At 41.0% G+C, this 17,506-nt stretch overlaps 1 protein-coding gene across 1 annotated transcript in view; it reads right to left on the bottom strand.

Moving 5' to 3' along the window:
* The window catches only part of LOC121276040 (aryl hydrocarbon receptor-like), a 229,658-nt gene that overhangs the window by 46,296 nt on the left and 165,856 nt on the right, over window positions 1-17,506 (bottom strand). The window contains exon 5 of the mRNA XM_041183986.1: window positions 12,045-12,168. Within this exon, the coding sequence (XP_041039920.1) occupies window positions 12,045-12,168 (124 nt within the window). The remainder of the gene's footprint in view (window positions 1-12,044; window positions 12,169-17,506) is intronic.

Raw genomic sequence — 17,506 nt, 5'->3', positions numbered from 1 at the left:
TCACAACGTTGAGGGTCTCAATTACAGAATGCATTTAGAAATATGGTCATCAACAGTGTCAAAGAAAAATGGGCTTTTAGATGAAATCTGTGATAAGAAAAATTCTGATGAAAAGCGAAGTGAATTTTTTGCAACCATTTTTAACTGTGCATGTGTTGGTATATAAGTGGCCGAAACAATTGTTTAAAGATATAGCATTAGCAATGCAAATATCAGCTATAAATATCAGAAATAATATCACTTGATGCACAGGAGAGAAACAGCGAGAAAAAGAGCAAAATAGAGATAGAAAAGACAGAGAAAGAAAAATAACTTGTCTTTTACATGCTGACCTTACTAAGTATTTAATTGCCAATGAATGGCTTTTGAAAAGTAGTCACTTTTGTTATGTAGGTAACCTGGCAGTCAAAACAAGCACAGAAATGAGATCAGATATTATAGTTTTGCAGATAATGTCATGTTAATTAAATCTTTAGAAAATTTTACATTAATATTCAATTAGGAAACACGCAGTTGGTTGAAGCTTATACCATGCAGGGGATACTGGCTGAAGTTAATGGATCAAGGGAGGGGCCTGGGAGATAATTGATAATTCCTTTAAGGTACACAAGCATTATGAAATGGTCACGGGGAAGGCAAACATTTAAGGTTAATAGCTTTAGGAAAAAACATTCAGGTTCAGAAGAGGAATTATATCTAATATAGGATCGAGGTTTTAAGAGTGATGAAGTGATTGGATTGATTCTGGTTGGATAGGTTATTTGAGCAGGATAGGGATGGTAAAATTAGAGATATGCTTATAAATGCTGGAGCAAATAATTAAATTAGCTGCCATGGAGTATTTATTTTCACAAAGTCACAATCCTTTGGGGAAAAAAAACTACCAAAATGTACAAAGTGAAGCAAAAGTCATCATTGTGCCAGAGGACCATAGGCTGCTCTCTCATTAGAGAGAGATGAATGGTGGTGAGTTTAACATCTCAGGCAAATGGCAAAGTTGAGAAGGCAGGGCCTTCATGGATGACCTCAGCTGGTACAAGAATTGAACCTGCACTTTTGACATCACTCTGCATCACCAACCAGCCATCCAGCCAACTGAGCTAACCAACCACAGCTTTTTTGTTAAAAGTGAATTCAAAGAGGGCATTTTCAATTACAGTAGGTTAGCTGCTAGCTAGCTGGGGTTATAAGAATTTATAGGCTATTGCTATCTCTTGAACCCTTGGCTAATTGCATTGGGGATTTAGAGAGCAATTTCGTCAGTATTTATGCTGATCTGCCACAGGTTTTTCATCCTCTCACCCAGGAAACTGCACCACGAGGGATTAGGCTACATTGTGGGCAGAATTTTACATCTGCGGGCAGGCTCACGCCTGACCCAATTGGGTGTAAAATAATGTGTGATGACATTGGGTAAGCACCCCGACGTCATCGTGCATTTGCGTGACATTTCAGTCTGCGGGCGCGCACAAGAGTCGGCAGTATGTCCGCCGACAATCAAGAGGCCCACTAAGGCCATTAAGGTATTAATTAAGGTTTTTCACTTACGGTTGGCAGGCGGGTGAATCGGTCAGGCGGCCTTTGCATTTTTGAGGAAACCTCATCCACGGGCGGGATGAGGTTTCCGACATTAATTTTAAAAATGTTTTGACATAATAAAAATTATGTTTATGTTCATATGAGTGAGTCCTATGTGGGGACATTTTTTCAGATTTTCCAAATCTTTATTTTTGAGTTTAAAATTCTTCAGCTCCCTGCCTTCAAAGAGCTTTCATTGTGCGCTACCTCATGCATGTGCAGACTTCAGCGCTGCCCTTCTCCCGCCCTGACCCCAGCAGTGCTGAGCCTTTCAGTGCGCGTTTCACGCTGGCTGGCTGTTAATTGGGCAACCAGCGTGAAATCACGGTCAGGGGTCACTCGTGGGCAGCGGACTGTTTACCGACCACTCCTGGGCCCGCCCACCTGACCATCCAAAAATCCTGCCCTGTATCTAGTTAGCTTGTGATTGATCAGCCTGATATTTTTCCATTTTTTTGTGCATTCTAACCTTGGGTCACCTTTTCTTGTATTGCTCTCCATTCACATACCCCTTCCATGCTACTGGGGGAAAAAATGCTCCAATTTACTTACGACTTAACTTTCAAGATGCCAACTATCTGGCCTTTGGCTCTCCATTCATCAGAACATTCCTGCAGTTGATTTGCTGAACTATACCCTCACCTCCACTTTTGATGCCTTTGTTCCTAATAAAACCATTACTTGCTCTTGCTCTGGTTGTTCCCCCTGCTATGGCCCTTGTCTCCCCTCTCATATATCTAAGGGACACAGGCTTGAAAGGACATGGTGGACAACTGGTTTAGCCATAAAGCACTATTGGGTGCTGCTATTATCTGCTAAGAATGGTCATTATTCCAAGATCATCCTGGAATGCTCAGATACTCTGAGGCTTCTTTTCTCTACTGCAAATGCTCTTCCTAAACCCTTCTCCCGTCTCCTCCATCCTCACCTCCAACAATAATAAAATGGAGCTCATGGAATTCACTGTCATTAAGATCGGGATCATCCTGATCTGCCACATCCGTCCCTTCAACTAGCACATTAAGTGAAACTTCAACTAAAGCTCCCCACTGCTCTAGATCTGAATTCACAGCTTTCTCTAATTTTTCTCCTCCCCCCCTCATGCCTGCTCTGAGCTCACATCCATGTGACCCATTTCCTGCTCCCTCAGTCCTATTCCCATTAAACTATTGATCATCCACTTTCTCTTCCTAATCTCCTTGCTAGCTGATATTGTTAATGGTTCACTCTAGTTACTGACCTTCTCTCCTTGAAATCTGTCCTTATTATGGCTCTCCTCAAAAAAAAAAAGCCCTTGATTCCACCGTCCTTGCAAACTACCATCCCATCGTCAACCTTCCTTTTCTCTTCAATGTCCTTGACCATATTGTTGCCTCCCAATTTTGTGCCCAACTTTCCTGGTTCTCCATGACTGAATCACTCCAGTCAGGTTTCCACCCTTGCCACAATTCGGAAACAGTTCTTCTCAAAGTCACAAATGACATCCTACCAGACTGTGACAAAGGTAAACGTCCTTCCTTATCCTCCTTGACTTGTCTAAACCCCTTGATACAGGTGACCACACCATTCTCCTCCAAAACCTCTCTAGTGTCATTCAGCTGGATGGAACTGCACCCAATTCCATTCATGTCTATCTAATTGCAGCCAGAGAATCACTTGCAATGGTTTCTCTCCCTACTCATAACCTGTTACCTTTGGTGTCCCCAAGGATCTATCCTTGGCACCCTCTTAGTTCTCATCTGCACTCTGTCCTTGTGTGACATGAGCTGAAAGCACATCATTAATTTTCATATGTACCCAGCTCCACCTCACCACGACCTCTCTCAACTGCTCCACTGTTGCTAAATTATCAGACTGCTTGTCAGACATCCAACATTGGATAAGCAGAAATTTCCTCAGATTAAACATTGGGAAGACTGAAGTCATTGCCTATAGTCCATACTTCAAACTCTGTTCCTTAGCTACTGACTCCATACCCTTACCTGGCAACTGTTTGCTACTAAACCAGACTGATCACAACCTCAGTGTCATGTTTGATACCAAGTTGAGGTTCTGACCACATATCCAAGCCATCACTCAGACTGCCTAATTCTACCTCCGTAACTCTGCCCTTGCCTCAGCTCATTTGCTTCTGAAACCCCCACCCATGCCTTTGTTATTTCTAGACTTGACTGTTCCAATACACTTTTGGCTGGCCTGCAGCATTCTACCATCTGTAACCTGAGGTCATCCAAAATTTTGCTGCCCCTGTCTTAATTTGCCCCAAGTCCAGTTCACCTATCACCCATGTTCGCTGACCTAGATTGGCTCCCAGTCAAGCAACACCTCGATTTAAAAATTCTTATCCTTCATTTCAAACCTTTCCATAGCCTCAAACTCTATCATTTTAAGTCCCTCCATCCCCAAACCCTCCATGTTATCTGTTACCATCTAATCCTCAGTTAATGTTTCGAGTCCGAATGACTCAAAACGTTAACTGTGTTCCTCTCCGCAGATGCTGCCAGACCTGCTGAGTTTTTCCAGGTATTTTTGTTTTTGTTTTGGATTTCCAGCATCCGCAGTTTTTTGCTTTTACCATCTAATCCTGCCCTCTTGTCCATCCCCAATTTTAGCTGCTCCACCACTGACAGCCAATTTTTTAACTGCTTCACCACTGACAGCCATTTTTCAACTGCCTAGGTCCTTAGCTCTGGAATTCTCTTCCCAAACCTCTATACCTCTCCAATTTCTTTCTTCCTTTAAGATGCTCCCTAAAACCTACTTCTTTGGCCAGGCTTTTGGCCATCTGCCCTAATGTTGTCTTATGTGCTTTGTTTCAGCATGCTTCTGTGAACATACGAACAAGGAGCAGGAATAGGCCATTCGGCCCCTTGCGCCTGCTCTGCCACTTAATAAGATCATGGCTGATCTAATAGTCACCTAAAATCTGCATCCCGCCTACCCCTGATAACCTATCAGCCTATCACCCCATGTTTCCCAAGAATCTATCCACATCTGCCTTAAAAGCATTCAAAGACTCTGCTTCCAGCGCCTTTTCAGGCAGAGAGTTCCAAAGGCTCACGACCCTCAGAAAAATTTTCACCTCATCTTCGTTTTAAATGGGTGACCTCTCATTTTTAAACAATGACCCTAGTTCTAGATTCACCTACAAGAGGAAACATCCACTGCACATCCACCCTGTCAAGACCCCTCAGGATCTTATATGTTTCAGTCAAATCTTACTCTTACTCTACTAAACTCTAGCGGATATAAGCTGAGCCTGTCCAACCTTTCCTCATAAGACAACCCGCCCATTCAGGTATTAGCCTTATGACATTTTATTAAGTTAAAAGCATCATATGAATCTAAATTGTTGTTGTATCTGTGTGTAAGGTTTTCAAAAATAACCATATAGAGAGTTTATTATGAAAAATAACAATTAAAAAAAAACAGCCAGCTGGTTACAAGAATAGAAATGAAGGAATCTTATTTTATTGGACCAGTTTATGCAGTCAGCAGCTAAGCGTTCATATTCCCCACTGACCTAGGAGAAAGTGGCATAGAAAGACCTGGCAATCTTTGTCCCTACAACATTAGTTTGAATCTGGCACTGATTCAAAGGTGTCCACAATCATGTCATCAAACAATGCAAGCACCCAGTCACATTGAGGTATTCTCACAGAGAGCAAAGCAGAAGTAAAATGCACATATTATACTCCACTTTTTAATATCATTTTAAAGAGAATGCAATTAAGGCAGAAGCTGAAGTAGCATAAGGAAATTTTGAAGAAAACGTAATTAGTTTAAACATATGGGTTTTTAATCACAGTGGAGAAAGTTGACATACCATACATAATTAGTTTTACAGGGCCAGAGAGATTTTACAGCAGTAAAAATGAACTTAGTATGCTGTTAAAATTATAGTTATAGACTTCATTCACCAAGGTGCAACTTTTGTAAGGATTTTTACCATGAGACTAAAATTGTTAAAAGGACAGTTCCCATCAGTTCAGGGATTTCTAATTGATGGTAATTTGCTGAAACCTGCGCAGTACACCCCGTGGAAAAGCATTGTGCGTGTGTGGACTCCACATGTCGAGCAGTAAATAAGGCAAATACAGTTTCACAATCATTACTACTGTACAATCTGTGCCATTATCTTGATTACTCAAGGAGAATTTTGCAGAACTTTCAGTCAGGAGCATAGTTTGAGTACAGTCCACAATAGACCAAATTATTTACTGTCCAATGGAAGGAAACTGCTTGCTGGACCAAATGGCTCATTTTATATCATGCAAGGTCAAATCAAACTTTAAATCATGAAACCACCCTGTAGTAGAACAATTAATCTAAATGACAACCGAGACATTTAGCTTCCTTAGCGTTCCATTCTTTTTAACTGCAGTTTAGCAATAAACTGCGATCTTTTTGTGAGATGTTGTAACAGTTAAGATGCGACAGTCAAACTTCCATTTAAGTGGAAGTGGAAAACTGGCAGATTCAGGTCAGCCGCCAGAAACAGAAGATCAGCTGCTAGTTGGCTGGGATTGGAAGGACTGATGTGTTATTGCTGCCTTTTGAATATGTCAGCATATTGAAAATCAATCAAACAGGAAATTTTGTGCGCTGTGCGATGGGTGGCAATTCAATACTGCCATTTTCCCTCTGTCCCAGCCCAAGGAGAAACATGAGAGACTGGGAGAGTTTTGGAACTGTTCCTGAGAATCCTACTCGGGATAAAGAAAATGAGAGAGTTGTCTGATTCTCTGCAGCAGGAAAACTGTCCCAAAGTTAGTGGGGCAGTGGAAAGGGCCCAACACGGGAAACCGGCCTGCTGGCAGCAGGATATCAATTCGGCTCAGTAATGAGCCATTTAAAGCCAATTATTCCTGAGCCCACTGGGATTTAATGGTGGCTCATGGATATAACAGGATAAGACCATAACATGTAGGAGCAGAAGTAGGCCATTCGGCCCATCGAGTCTGCTCCGCCATTCAATGAGATCAAGGTTGAACCGATAATCCTCAACTCCACTTTCCTGCCTTTTCCCCATAACCCTTGAATCCCATACTGATTAAATATCTGTCTATCTCAGCCTTGAACATACTTAATGACCCAGCCTCTACTGCCCTCTGCGGTAAAGAATTCCACAGATTCACTACTCTCAGGGAAGAAATTCCTCCTCACCTTCTGTCTTAAATGGGGGACCCCTTACTCTGAGGTTATGCCCTCTGGTCCTAGACTCTCCCACAAAGGAAACAACCTCTCAGCATCTACCCTGCCAAGCCCCCTGAGAATCTTACACGTTTCAATAAGGTCACCTCTCATTCTTCTAAACTCCAATGAGCACAGCCCAACCTACTCAAACTCTCCTCATAAGAAAATCCCTCCATACCCAGGAGCAACCTAGTGAACTTTCTCTGGACTGCCTTCAATTCCAGTATATTTTTCCTTAGATAAGGGGACCAAAACTGTTCACACTATTCTAGGTGTGGTCTAACTAGTGCCGTGTATAGTTTTAGCAAGACTTCCCTATTTTTATACTCCATTCCCTTTGAAATAAAAGCCAACATTCCATTTGTCTTCCCTATTACCTGCTGAACTTGTGTGCTGGCTTTTTGTGATTCATGCACAAGGACTCCCAAATCCCTTTGTGCTGCAGCTTTCTGCGGTCTTTCTCCATTTAAATAATATTCATCTCCTCTATTCTTCCTGCTAAAGTGCATAACCTCACATTTTCCCATATTATATTCCATCTGCCAAGTCTTTGCCCACTCACTTAACCTGTCTATATCCCTCTGTAGACTGTGTCATCCTCACCACTTGCCTTCCCATCTATTTTTGTGTCATCCACAAACTTCGCGATAGTACATTCACTTCTCTCATCCAAATCATTAATATATATTGTAAATAATTGTGGCCCCAGCACTGATCCCTGTGGCACTCCACTAGTTACATGTTGCCATCCTGAAAATGCTCCCCTATCCCAACTCTATTTCTTCTATTAGTTAGCCAAATCCGATTTGCAGGGCCTCACGAAGGCCACCCAGAAAACCTTGTTGGGTTTGCTAGTAGCCCACCAGGGTGTCCCTCGTTGACAAACACTTAGTGCCAGGTCCCTCAAGAGGCATTGGGAAGGTGGGGGGGGTGCAGTGAAAGCCACCCACCTGCCCTTGCATCTGACCCTCCTTTTCCTCCCCATCGCCGCCCCACCTATGTCTCCAGAGATCCAGCAATGATCCCTGGTGAAGGCATCAGAGCATTATCGGCAGCAGCCACTACTCCCGGTGATGCAGCCAGCAACGGAGTGCTGCCGGCCTCTTGGGGATTTCCGCTCTACTGTGAGCTTGATCACGTGGGAGGCTCAGGTAAGTGGCTGATTGTACTTAAATAGTGTTGGGCCTCCCAGGCTGAAGGAACATGGGGCTCCCACTGGTTCTCCAAACGGTGGGAGTACCCCGTTAGCATGAACTAAATTCTGCTCTTAGGAACAGGGAGTTTATTTGGTAGATGTGATATAAGCCTAGTATTTCATATTGTTATCACTATATTCTAAATTATAGGCTATGAGGCTACAGCAATTTTTTTTCTATTATTGGTTCATGGGACGTAAGCATTGCTGGCAAGGCCAGCACTTGTTGCCCATCCCTAATTACCTTGAGAAAACTGTGGTGAGCCGCTACAGTCCATCTGGTGTAGGTACACCCACAGTGCTGTGAAAAAGGGAGTTCCAGGCTTTTGATCCAGCAGCAATGAAGCAATCATGATATAATTTCAAGACAGGATGGTGTGTAGCTTGGAAGGAAACTTGCAGCTGGTGGAGTTCCCATGCATTTGCTGTTCTTGTCCTTCTAGGTGGTAGAGGTCACAAGTTTGAAACATGCTGTCAAAGAAGGCTTGGCGTGTTTTTATGCACCTGGTAATGGAGGCAGTGAATAATGTGAAGTGGTGGATAGGGTGCTGATCAAATGAGCTGCTTTGACCTGGATAATGTTAAACTTGAATGTTGTTGGAACTGCAATCATCCAGTCAAGTGGAGTATATTCCATGATTTGCATCTGGTAGATGGCGAACAGGCTTAAGGGAGTTAGATGCCATGGAGTCATAGACACAGTATTTATATGGCTGGTCTAGTTAATGTTTCTGGTCAATGGTACATCCCAGGGTGTTGATGGTTGGGGATTCAGTGATGGTAATGCCCTTGAATGGTAAGGTGAGATGGTTAAATTCTCTTTCCTTGGAGGAGGTCAATGCCTGGCACTTGTATGGTGGAATGCTACTTGCCACTTATCAGTCCAAATGAATGCTGTCCAGTCTTGCTGCATGTGGGCACGGTTCCCTTCAGTATCTGAGGAGTCAGGAATGGTAATGAACACTGTACAATCATCAGCAAATATCCACACTTCTGACTTTATGATAGAGTGAAGGTCATTGATGAAGCAGCTGAAGATGGTTGGGCATAGGACATTACCCTGGGGAACTCCTGCAGCAATGCTTTAAGGATGTGATGATTGGCTTCCAATGACCGCAACCATCTTCCTTTGTGCAAGGTATAACTCCAAACAATGGGGGGTTTTCCTCCTGATTTCCATTGACTCCGGTCTTGCTAGGGCAAATGCTACCACACTCGGTCAAATTCTGCCTTGATGTCCAGGGCAGTCACTCTCACCTCACGCTTATAATTATGAATTTCTACTCAAGGGAACAGGATCTATATGATTCAGTCGTGGCTACCAACTGCCACAGCACTTAATTTTGCATAAACTTAATTTTGCAGTGTGGAATAATTCTCTGTCTTAGTTGTAGGAAGAAGGTGGAGGAAGAGAAAGGTTAATAAGACGTTTGAACAAAGTACAATTTGCTTGATGCTACTGAACAAAGCAATTTTCTTGATCATTACAATAGGGCTACATTTTAAAAATACTTTAGCAGTTGTAAGGTTATTTAGGATGTTCTGAGGTTCTGAATGGCATTATATAAATGCAACTTCATTCTTCACAGCTAATTTTTTTTTAAAGTTTTACAAACATGTGAACAAGGAGCAGGATTAGCCTATTCAGCCCCTTGAACGTGCACTGTCGTTTAATAAGATCATGGCTGACCTGATAATAACCTCAAATCTGCAACCCGCCTACCGCTGCCAACCTATCACCTCCTTGCTTACAAAGAATCTATCCACCACTGTGTTAAAGGTATTCAAAGAGTCTGTTTCCACCAACTTTGTAGGAAGAAAGTTCCAAAGATACACGATCATCTAAGTGAAAAATTTCTCCTCATCTCTGTTTTAAATGGGCAACCTCTTATATTTAAACAGTGAACCTTAGTTCTAGATTCTCCCACAAGAGGAACATCCTCTCCACATCAACCCTGTCAAGACCCCTCAGGATCTTACATGTTTCAATCAAGTCGCCTCTTACTCTTCTAAACTCCAGCGGATACAAGCCTAGTCTGTCCAACCTTTCCTCATATGACAACCCACCCATTCCAGGTATTAGTCTGGTAAACCTTCTCCGAACTGCTTCCAACGTATTTAAATCCTTCCTTAAATAAGGTGGCCAACACTGTACTAGTGTCCTATACAACTGAAGCGTAACCTCCTTACTTTTGCATTCAATTCCCTTGCAATAAATTATTACATTCTAATGGCTTTCCTAATTACTTGCAGTACCTGCATACAAGCCTTTTGTGATTCATGCACTAGGACACCCAGATCCTTCTGCACCTCAAAGCTCTGCAATCTCTCACCATTTAGATAATATGCTTATTTTTTTATTCTTCCTGCCAAAATGGACAATTTCATATTTTCCCACATTATACTCCATTTGACAGATCTTTACCCACTCACTTAACCTAACTATATCATTTTGTAGCCTCCTTATGTCCTCTTCACAACTTATTTTCCTACTTATCTTTGTGTCATCAGCAAACTTGGCAACCATCCCATCCATGGCTTTATCCATGTCATTTATATAAATTGAAACCAGTTGTGGTCCCAGCACTGATCCCTGTGGCACACCACTCATTACATTTTGCCAACCTAAAAAAGGCCTATTTACGCCTACTCTCTGCTTCCTGTTAGCTAACCAATCTTCTATCCATGCCAATATGTTATCCCCCTCATGAGCTTTTATTTTCCGCAACAACCTTTGATGTGGCACTTTATCAAATGTCTTCTGGAAATCTAAATACAATACATCCACCAGGTCTGCTTTATCCGCAGCACATGTTACTTCCTCAAAGAACTCCAACAAGTTGGTTAAACATGATTTCCCTTTCAGAAAACCATGTTGACTCTGCCTGATGAGCTTGAGCTTATCCAGGTGCTCTGCTATAACTTCTTTAGTAATAGCTTCTAACATTTTCCCTATGACAGATGTTAAGCTAACTGGCCTGCAGTTTCCTGCTTTCTAACTCCCTCCCTTTTTGAATAATGGAGTTACATTTGCTACCATCCAATCCAGCCCCAAATCTAGGTTTGCTTTGGAAAATTAAAACCAATGCATCAACTATCTCACCAGGCACATCTTTAAGACCCTTGGCTGAAGTCCATCAGGACCTGGGCTCTTGTCAGCCCACAGCTCCAACATTTTACTCAGTACCACTTCTCTGGTGATTGTAATTTTCCCGAGTTTCTCCCTCCATTCCATTTCCTGCTTTATAGCTATTTCTGGGATGTTACTTGTATCCTGTATAGTGAAGTGTGATCCGAAATACCTGTTCAATTCATCTGCCATCTCCTGGTTTTCCATTATCAATTCTCCAGACTCATTTTCTATCGGGCAAATGCTAACTTTGTTAACTTGTTTCTTTTTACAATATTTATAAAAATTCTTACTGTTTTTAATATTTCTTGCTAGCTCTCTCATATTCTAATTTTTCCCTCTTTATTAGTCTTTTAGTCATTCCTTGCTGTTACTTATATTCTGTCCAATGTTCTGACCGGCCACCTGTCTTTGCACAATTATATGCTGCATAAGCACAAAATAAACCCTGGGTAAAGAAAGAATTCCACCTATGATTGGTGTTTTTTTCCCCTCCAAATAGTAACATCATTGTCCCTCAGTGGTTATCAATAGAAGTGGAAGGCCACAGGCATAATTGGCCTTGTAGCTGCAATGCCTATATCTCACTTGGTTGAACGCAGTTAAAATCTGGAAATAAATTGGGAACTGACATACATATTTCTTTGCCTGTAACAACATAAGATAAATATCCTCCGAACAAGTGGAACAGTACACTGACGAGATATCAAATTTAATAAAAAGTTGTTAACTGGGGGAGGTGGCTTGGAAAGAATGAATAGTTAGAAAGGCCGTGGTCATTTCACATTTTCCATCTTATAGTCATTCACAAATTACATTTCAATACCAATTTTATATAGTTGATTTATTGAAGTGTAAACAAGTGAGATGAGCTTTCTCCGCTGTGCAGAATGGGGGCTTGTTCATTTGATTCATTACAATTTTAAAATAAATTTGCAGTACTACCTGGAACTAGCTGCCCTGATTCAGGGGTTGAAGCTGGATTCAGAGCCCAGTGAAGCTGTTGGCGAAATTCAGCTCTGTCTTCTGTGTGGATCAGTTCAAAAACACTCTGGTGGATGATATCAGACTGAGAACAGAAAACAATCATCCTATTAGATTTCAAATTCAACTTTATGATATGTGCCACAAATGTTAAGCTAAACTATTCTGCTCCAGCTTCACATTCTTTTCTTCTTCTAAATTATTTCAATGGAGTGAACTTAAGCATTCAATTTGAACAAAATAGAAGTTAGTAGGATTATCCGTGCTTAAAATGGCTGCAAGACAATGTTCACATATAAAAGCAAATAGATATACTGTAATACTGTAACACTTCTTAAAAAAAAAATTATAATACAGAAAAAGACGACTTTCCTGTGTGGTGCACATTGTATAATGTACACATCCCTTAATAAAGTCAGTTTTGATGTCATACTTGGACGAAGTATCAGCTTTATATGAACATATATATGAAACATACGGATTAGGAGAGAAGGCCACTCAGCTCCTCGAGTCTGCTCTGCCATTCAATAAGATCACGGCTGATCTGATTGTAACCTCAACACCATATTCCCATCTTCCCCCTATAACCTTTCACCCATTGCTTCTCAAGTATCTATCTGCCTTAAAAATATTCAAAGACTTAGCTTTCACCGTCTATTGAGGGAAAGACTTCCAAAGATTCACGACCCTCAGAGAAAAAAATTCTCCTCATCTCTGTCTTAAATGAGTGACCTCTTATTTTAAAACAGTGACCCTCTAGTTCTAGATTCTCCCACAAGAAATATCCTCTCTACATCCACCCTGTCAAGGCCCCTCAAAATTTTATATGATTCCAGCAAGTTGCCTCTTACTCTTCTAAACTCCAGCAGATACAAGCCTAACCTGTCCAGCCTTTCCTCATAAGACAACCCGCCTATTCCAGCTATTAATCTAGTAAACCTTCTCTGAATTGCTTCCAAAGCATTTACATCCTTCATTAATTAAGGAAACCAATATTGTACACAGTACTCCAGATGTGGTCTCACCAGTGCTCTGTATAACTGAAGCATAACCTCCCTACTTTTGTGTTCAATTTCACTCGCAATAAATGATAACGTTCTATAAGTTTGCCTAATTACTTGCTGTGCCCACATACTAACCTTTTGCGATTCATGCACTAGGACACCAGGATCCCTTGGCATCTTAGAGCTTTGCAATCCCTCATCATTTAGATACTATACCTCTTTTTTTATTTTTTCTGCCAAAATGGACAATTTCACATTTGCCCACATTACACTCCATTTGCCAGATCTCTGCCCACTCACTTTACCTAGCTATATCCCTTTGTAGCCTCCTTATGACTTCTTAAACTTACTTTCCTACCTATCTTTGTGTCATCAGCAAATTTAACAACCATATTTTCGTTCCCTGCATCCGAGTCATTTATATAAATGGTAAAAAGCTAAGGCCTCAGCAGTGATCCCTGTGGCACACCACATGTTACATATTGCCAAACAGAAAAAGACCCATTTATGCCTACCATCTGTTTCCTGTTAGCAAGACAATCTTCCATCCATGCCAATATGTTACCCCTACACCATGAACTTTTATTTTCCGCAATAACCTTTGATGCGGCACTTTATTAAATGCTTTCTGGAAATCTAAGCATAGTACATCTACTGGTTCCCCTTTAACTACAGCACATATTACTTCTCCAAAGAACTCCAATGAATTGGTGGAACATTATTTCCCTTTCACAAAGCCATGATGACTCTGCCTGGTTGCCTTGAATTTTCTAAGTGCCCCGCTATAACGTCTTTAATAAAAGTTTCTAACATTTTCCCTATGACAGATGTTAAGCTAACTGGCCTGTAGTTTCCTGCTTTCTGTCTCCCTCCCTTTTTGAATAAAAGAGTTGCATTTGCTATTTTCTAACCTAATGGAACCTTCCCCCAATCTAGGGAATTTTGGAAAATTAAAACCAATGCATCAACTATCTCACAACCACTTCTTTTAAAACACTAGGATGAAGTCCATCAGGACCCGGGGACTTGTCAGCCCGCAGCTCCAACAATTTGCTAAGTACCACTTCGTTAGTGATTGTAATTTTGAGTTCCTCCCTCCCTTCCGTTTCCTGATTTATAGCTATTTCTGGGATGTTACTTGTATTCTCTATAGAGAAGACCGATGCAAAATACCTGTTCAATTCATCTGCCTTTGCCTTGTTTTCCATTATTAGTTCCCCAGACTCACTTTCTATAGGACCAATGCTCACTTGGTTAAGTCTTTTTTTTAAATATCGATAGAAGCACTTATTATCTTTATATTTCTAGCTAGCTTTCTCTCATACTCTAATTCTTCCCTCCTTATTAATCTTTTAGATATTCTTTGCTGCTTTTTATACTCTGTCCAATCTTCCAACCTGCCACCCACTGAGTCTCATTGCACATCCAGCATACCAACCGATTCAACCAGAACTGGTTACAAGTATAAACCATTAACCAATTTTGCAATTTAAAATTACCTTAAGCTTGGATCAAGGTCCAATCATGCAATGAAAAGACTGAGTATTAAAGCAATGTTTAAATTACACGAAACATGAGATTTCTTTTGGCATTGCTCATGCTGGTTCACATAATATGCTATTTTGCAATGACAGGGGTCTTAGACAACATGAAGTGTATCAATCATATCCACGCTACATATTATCCACACAGTTTATTCAATTTAATTTTTTATGGCACTTCTCAATGATAATAGGGGAGGACTTTACAAGTTGGGGGGTGTCTCAGGATGCGGGAGGGGGTGCCTGGGAGAGGAGGGGGTGTGGGGGTGGAGGGGCACCTATTGGAAAATGGGGCTCATGAAGGAGGCTTGCTCCCCACTTTCGTGCCAGAGGCCCAAGTAGGCTTACCTGCTGGGTTTTGCATCCATTGCTAACCCCCTTCCACTTGCAGGGAAAAATTGCAGCTGGATAGGAAGTGGCCCTTAAATGGCCATCAATTGACACGTGGTTGGGCAGGCTGCCTGAGGTCTCGCCCACCACCTGTTAAATTGCAGTCAGGGTCAGAGGTGATCAGGTGAGTGCCTTTCACAACATTCCACAGGCCTGACCACAGGTGATCATAAAATTTTGACCCAACTTTCTCATTGTGGTATTCATATCTTTATTTTTGTCCATTACTTTAGTTCTTTCCCTATGATTCAGAAAGTGGAAAACTGATCAAGCTACAAACATTTTTATTAAAATATCTAAAGCCCGGATAATTTCTGTATTGAAAACTAAAGGACCGAGTTGCTGGCAACTGGAACTTTGTGCAAAGATTTTTGTATTGTCTTAAATATTCTAAAAAACATATTGTATCTGAAAGTTTACAGAATAAGTTGAGGTAAAATAAGCTGCACCAGAAACAGAAAAACAGTCGGAAACAAAAAAAAAAGCAAAATAGAAAATAGCTCAACAAGGTTGAAAGAATGAAGTGAAGGGCTATGGGGGAAGGTGGTAGAGTCAAAGAGATCAAGTCTTGAGTAAATTCGAATCCCGTTCTGCTCATTAAAGTGTAGGTCATTTTAATTTCACTTTACTTGTGGTTCATATTGCCAAAAAATTGTATTTTCTGATTACAGCACAAACTTATACTTCATAAGAATATAATCACCTCTATTTGAGAAAGTCTTTTCGATAAGGTAAAATAATAAATAGTAGCTGTGAAAAATGCTCAACTGCTAAATCAAATCAATGTGCAATCTGGAAAATACAAATGTAAACCATTGGCAATGAAAATTTTTTATCAAACAAATATCCACATGAGAAAAACTCTGGGTATTTGATTAGGAGGTTTCTCCCCAATCTAAACTTTGTGAAACACCAGAAGAAAAAAAACAGCTATCATCAGCAATATGACTGAGCCAATTCCACCAACAGCAGAATATGCACCATACTGGACAGGACTTTCCTGTAAGTTCTCACGCAGGTAACGCTGTGTGCGTTTGACTACAGAAGCATCAGATCCGATGAATGGGATAGCATATTGATTCATTGTGTTACTATAAAATACTGAACCTCTTCATCTTAGCTTGGTCCCAACCACTGGAAGGGGTTTATGTCCGAACTGCCTTTTGTTCTTGAGTGCAGCTTTCTACTTAATTAACCTTATTCTAATGCAAAATATGCTGGTACATTTTGTAATTATACACTGCAAATTGGATTATTTTGTTTCTTCAGAAAAAGGTTTAAAACATTAGCTTACTGACTGAATTTCATGTTTAATTATGAATGGTCAATGGAAAAATATATTTTGCCTGTAACTTATTTCATGACCAAATTAGTTCCACTTCTGCATTTTTACAGTTACTATTTTTCTAGTTTTGAAATGAGGAAATATTATTTCTTAACCTTTGTAGAGGGTGTACAAAAAAAATCCTTAAAAGCTTAAAATTATCCTGGAACACTTGAACTATTGAAAACTGAGGACGCTGCACCTCTTGACCATCTGATTCCATCTCCCTGCAGATCAGCTAATAAAATCAGCAATAGTAAGATTACTGTTCATCTCAGCCACTTTAACGACAATTTCTTGTTATACAGCATCTTTAACATAGAAAATAAGTCTAAGGCACTTCACAAAACAGTAATCAGCTATTTTTTTTTTTAATAAGCATTTAATGTTTTAGCATCTTTCTCAAAAGCCACATACCACGTATCCCTTGTTTTCACTCGGTTCATGTGAAAATGTTCCTTGTTTTCCCCTTCATCATACAAGTCATAATCTATGCTTCTCCTCCCTAGTTCTTGATGGATCAACTAGTAGAATCATGTTGCCATTATTTACTGTGTGGGGGTCTCCGGTTGATATGATGGTTCAAGTGTGTTAACGTAGTGGACGGTGCATAGTGGTTGGTCTGCTTGTCACCTCTTGCTGTCCGCTCTCACCGCTGGGTAGCAGTGCAACTATCACAAAAAACAGTATGTAAGCCTCTCCTGCCAGTACATAGCCTCTTGATCAGCAAGCACCTTCCCGTAGCAACATATGTAAATTGGGTACCTCGCAGATCCAGGCTAAACCACGAGGGACTTGGAGGAGGCCTGGTCCCCAGACGCATGGTATGCAGACTAACTGCCGCATGGTTATGCCCCTGGTGCTTACAAACTAGACCCCCAGCTATGGATAAATAGCTCCACTGCCATGTGGCTGTCTTTGGAGAGAAGGCAGCTAAGGGAGTAAACCCTGACACAAAATCCAAGGTTTTCTATCCTGCAGCTTTCCAGAAACTCATGCAGCAAAGCTAGTAGCAAACAATAACAAAAACAGAATTACCTGGAAAAACTCAGGTCTGGCAGCATTGGCGGTGAAGAAAAGAGTTGATGTTTCGAGTCCTCGTGACCCTTCAACAGAACAGATGATGCCAGACCTGCTGAGTTTTTCCAGGTAATTCTGTTTTTG

The sequence above is a fragment of the Carcharodon carcharias genome, chromosome 3 (genome assembly GCF_017639515.1).
Source record: "Carcharodon carcharias isolate sCarCar2 chromosome 3, sCarCar2.pri, whole genome shotgun sequence".
NCBI lineage: Eukaryota > Metazoa > Chordata > Chondrichthyes > Lamniformes > Lamnidae > Carcharodon > Carcharodon carcharias.
This window is presented reverse-complemented; position numbering and strand designations above follow the sequence as displayed.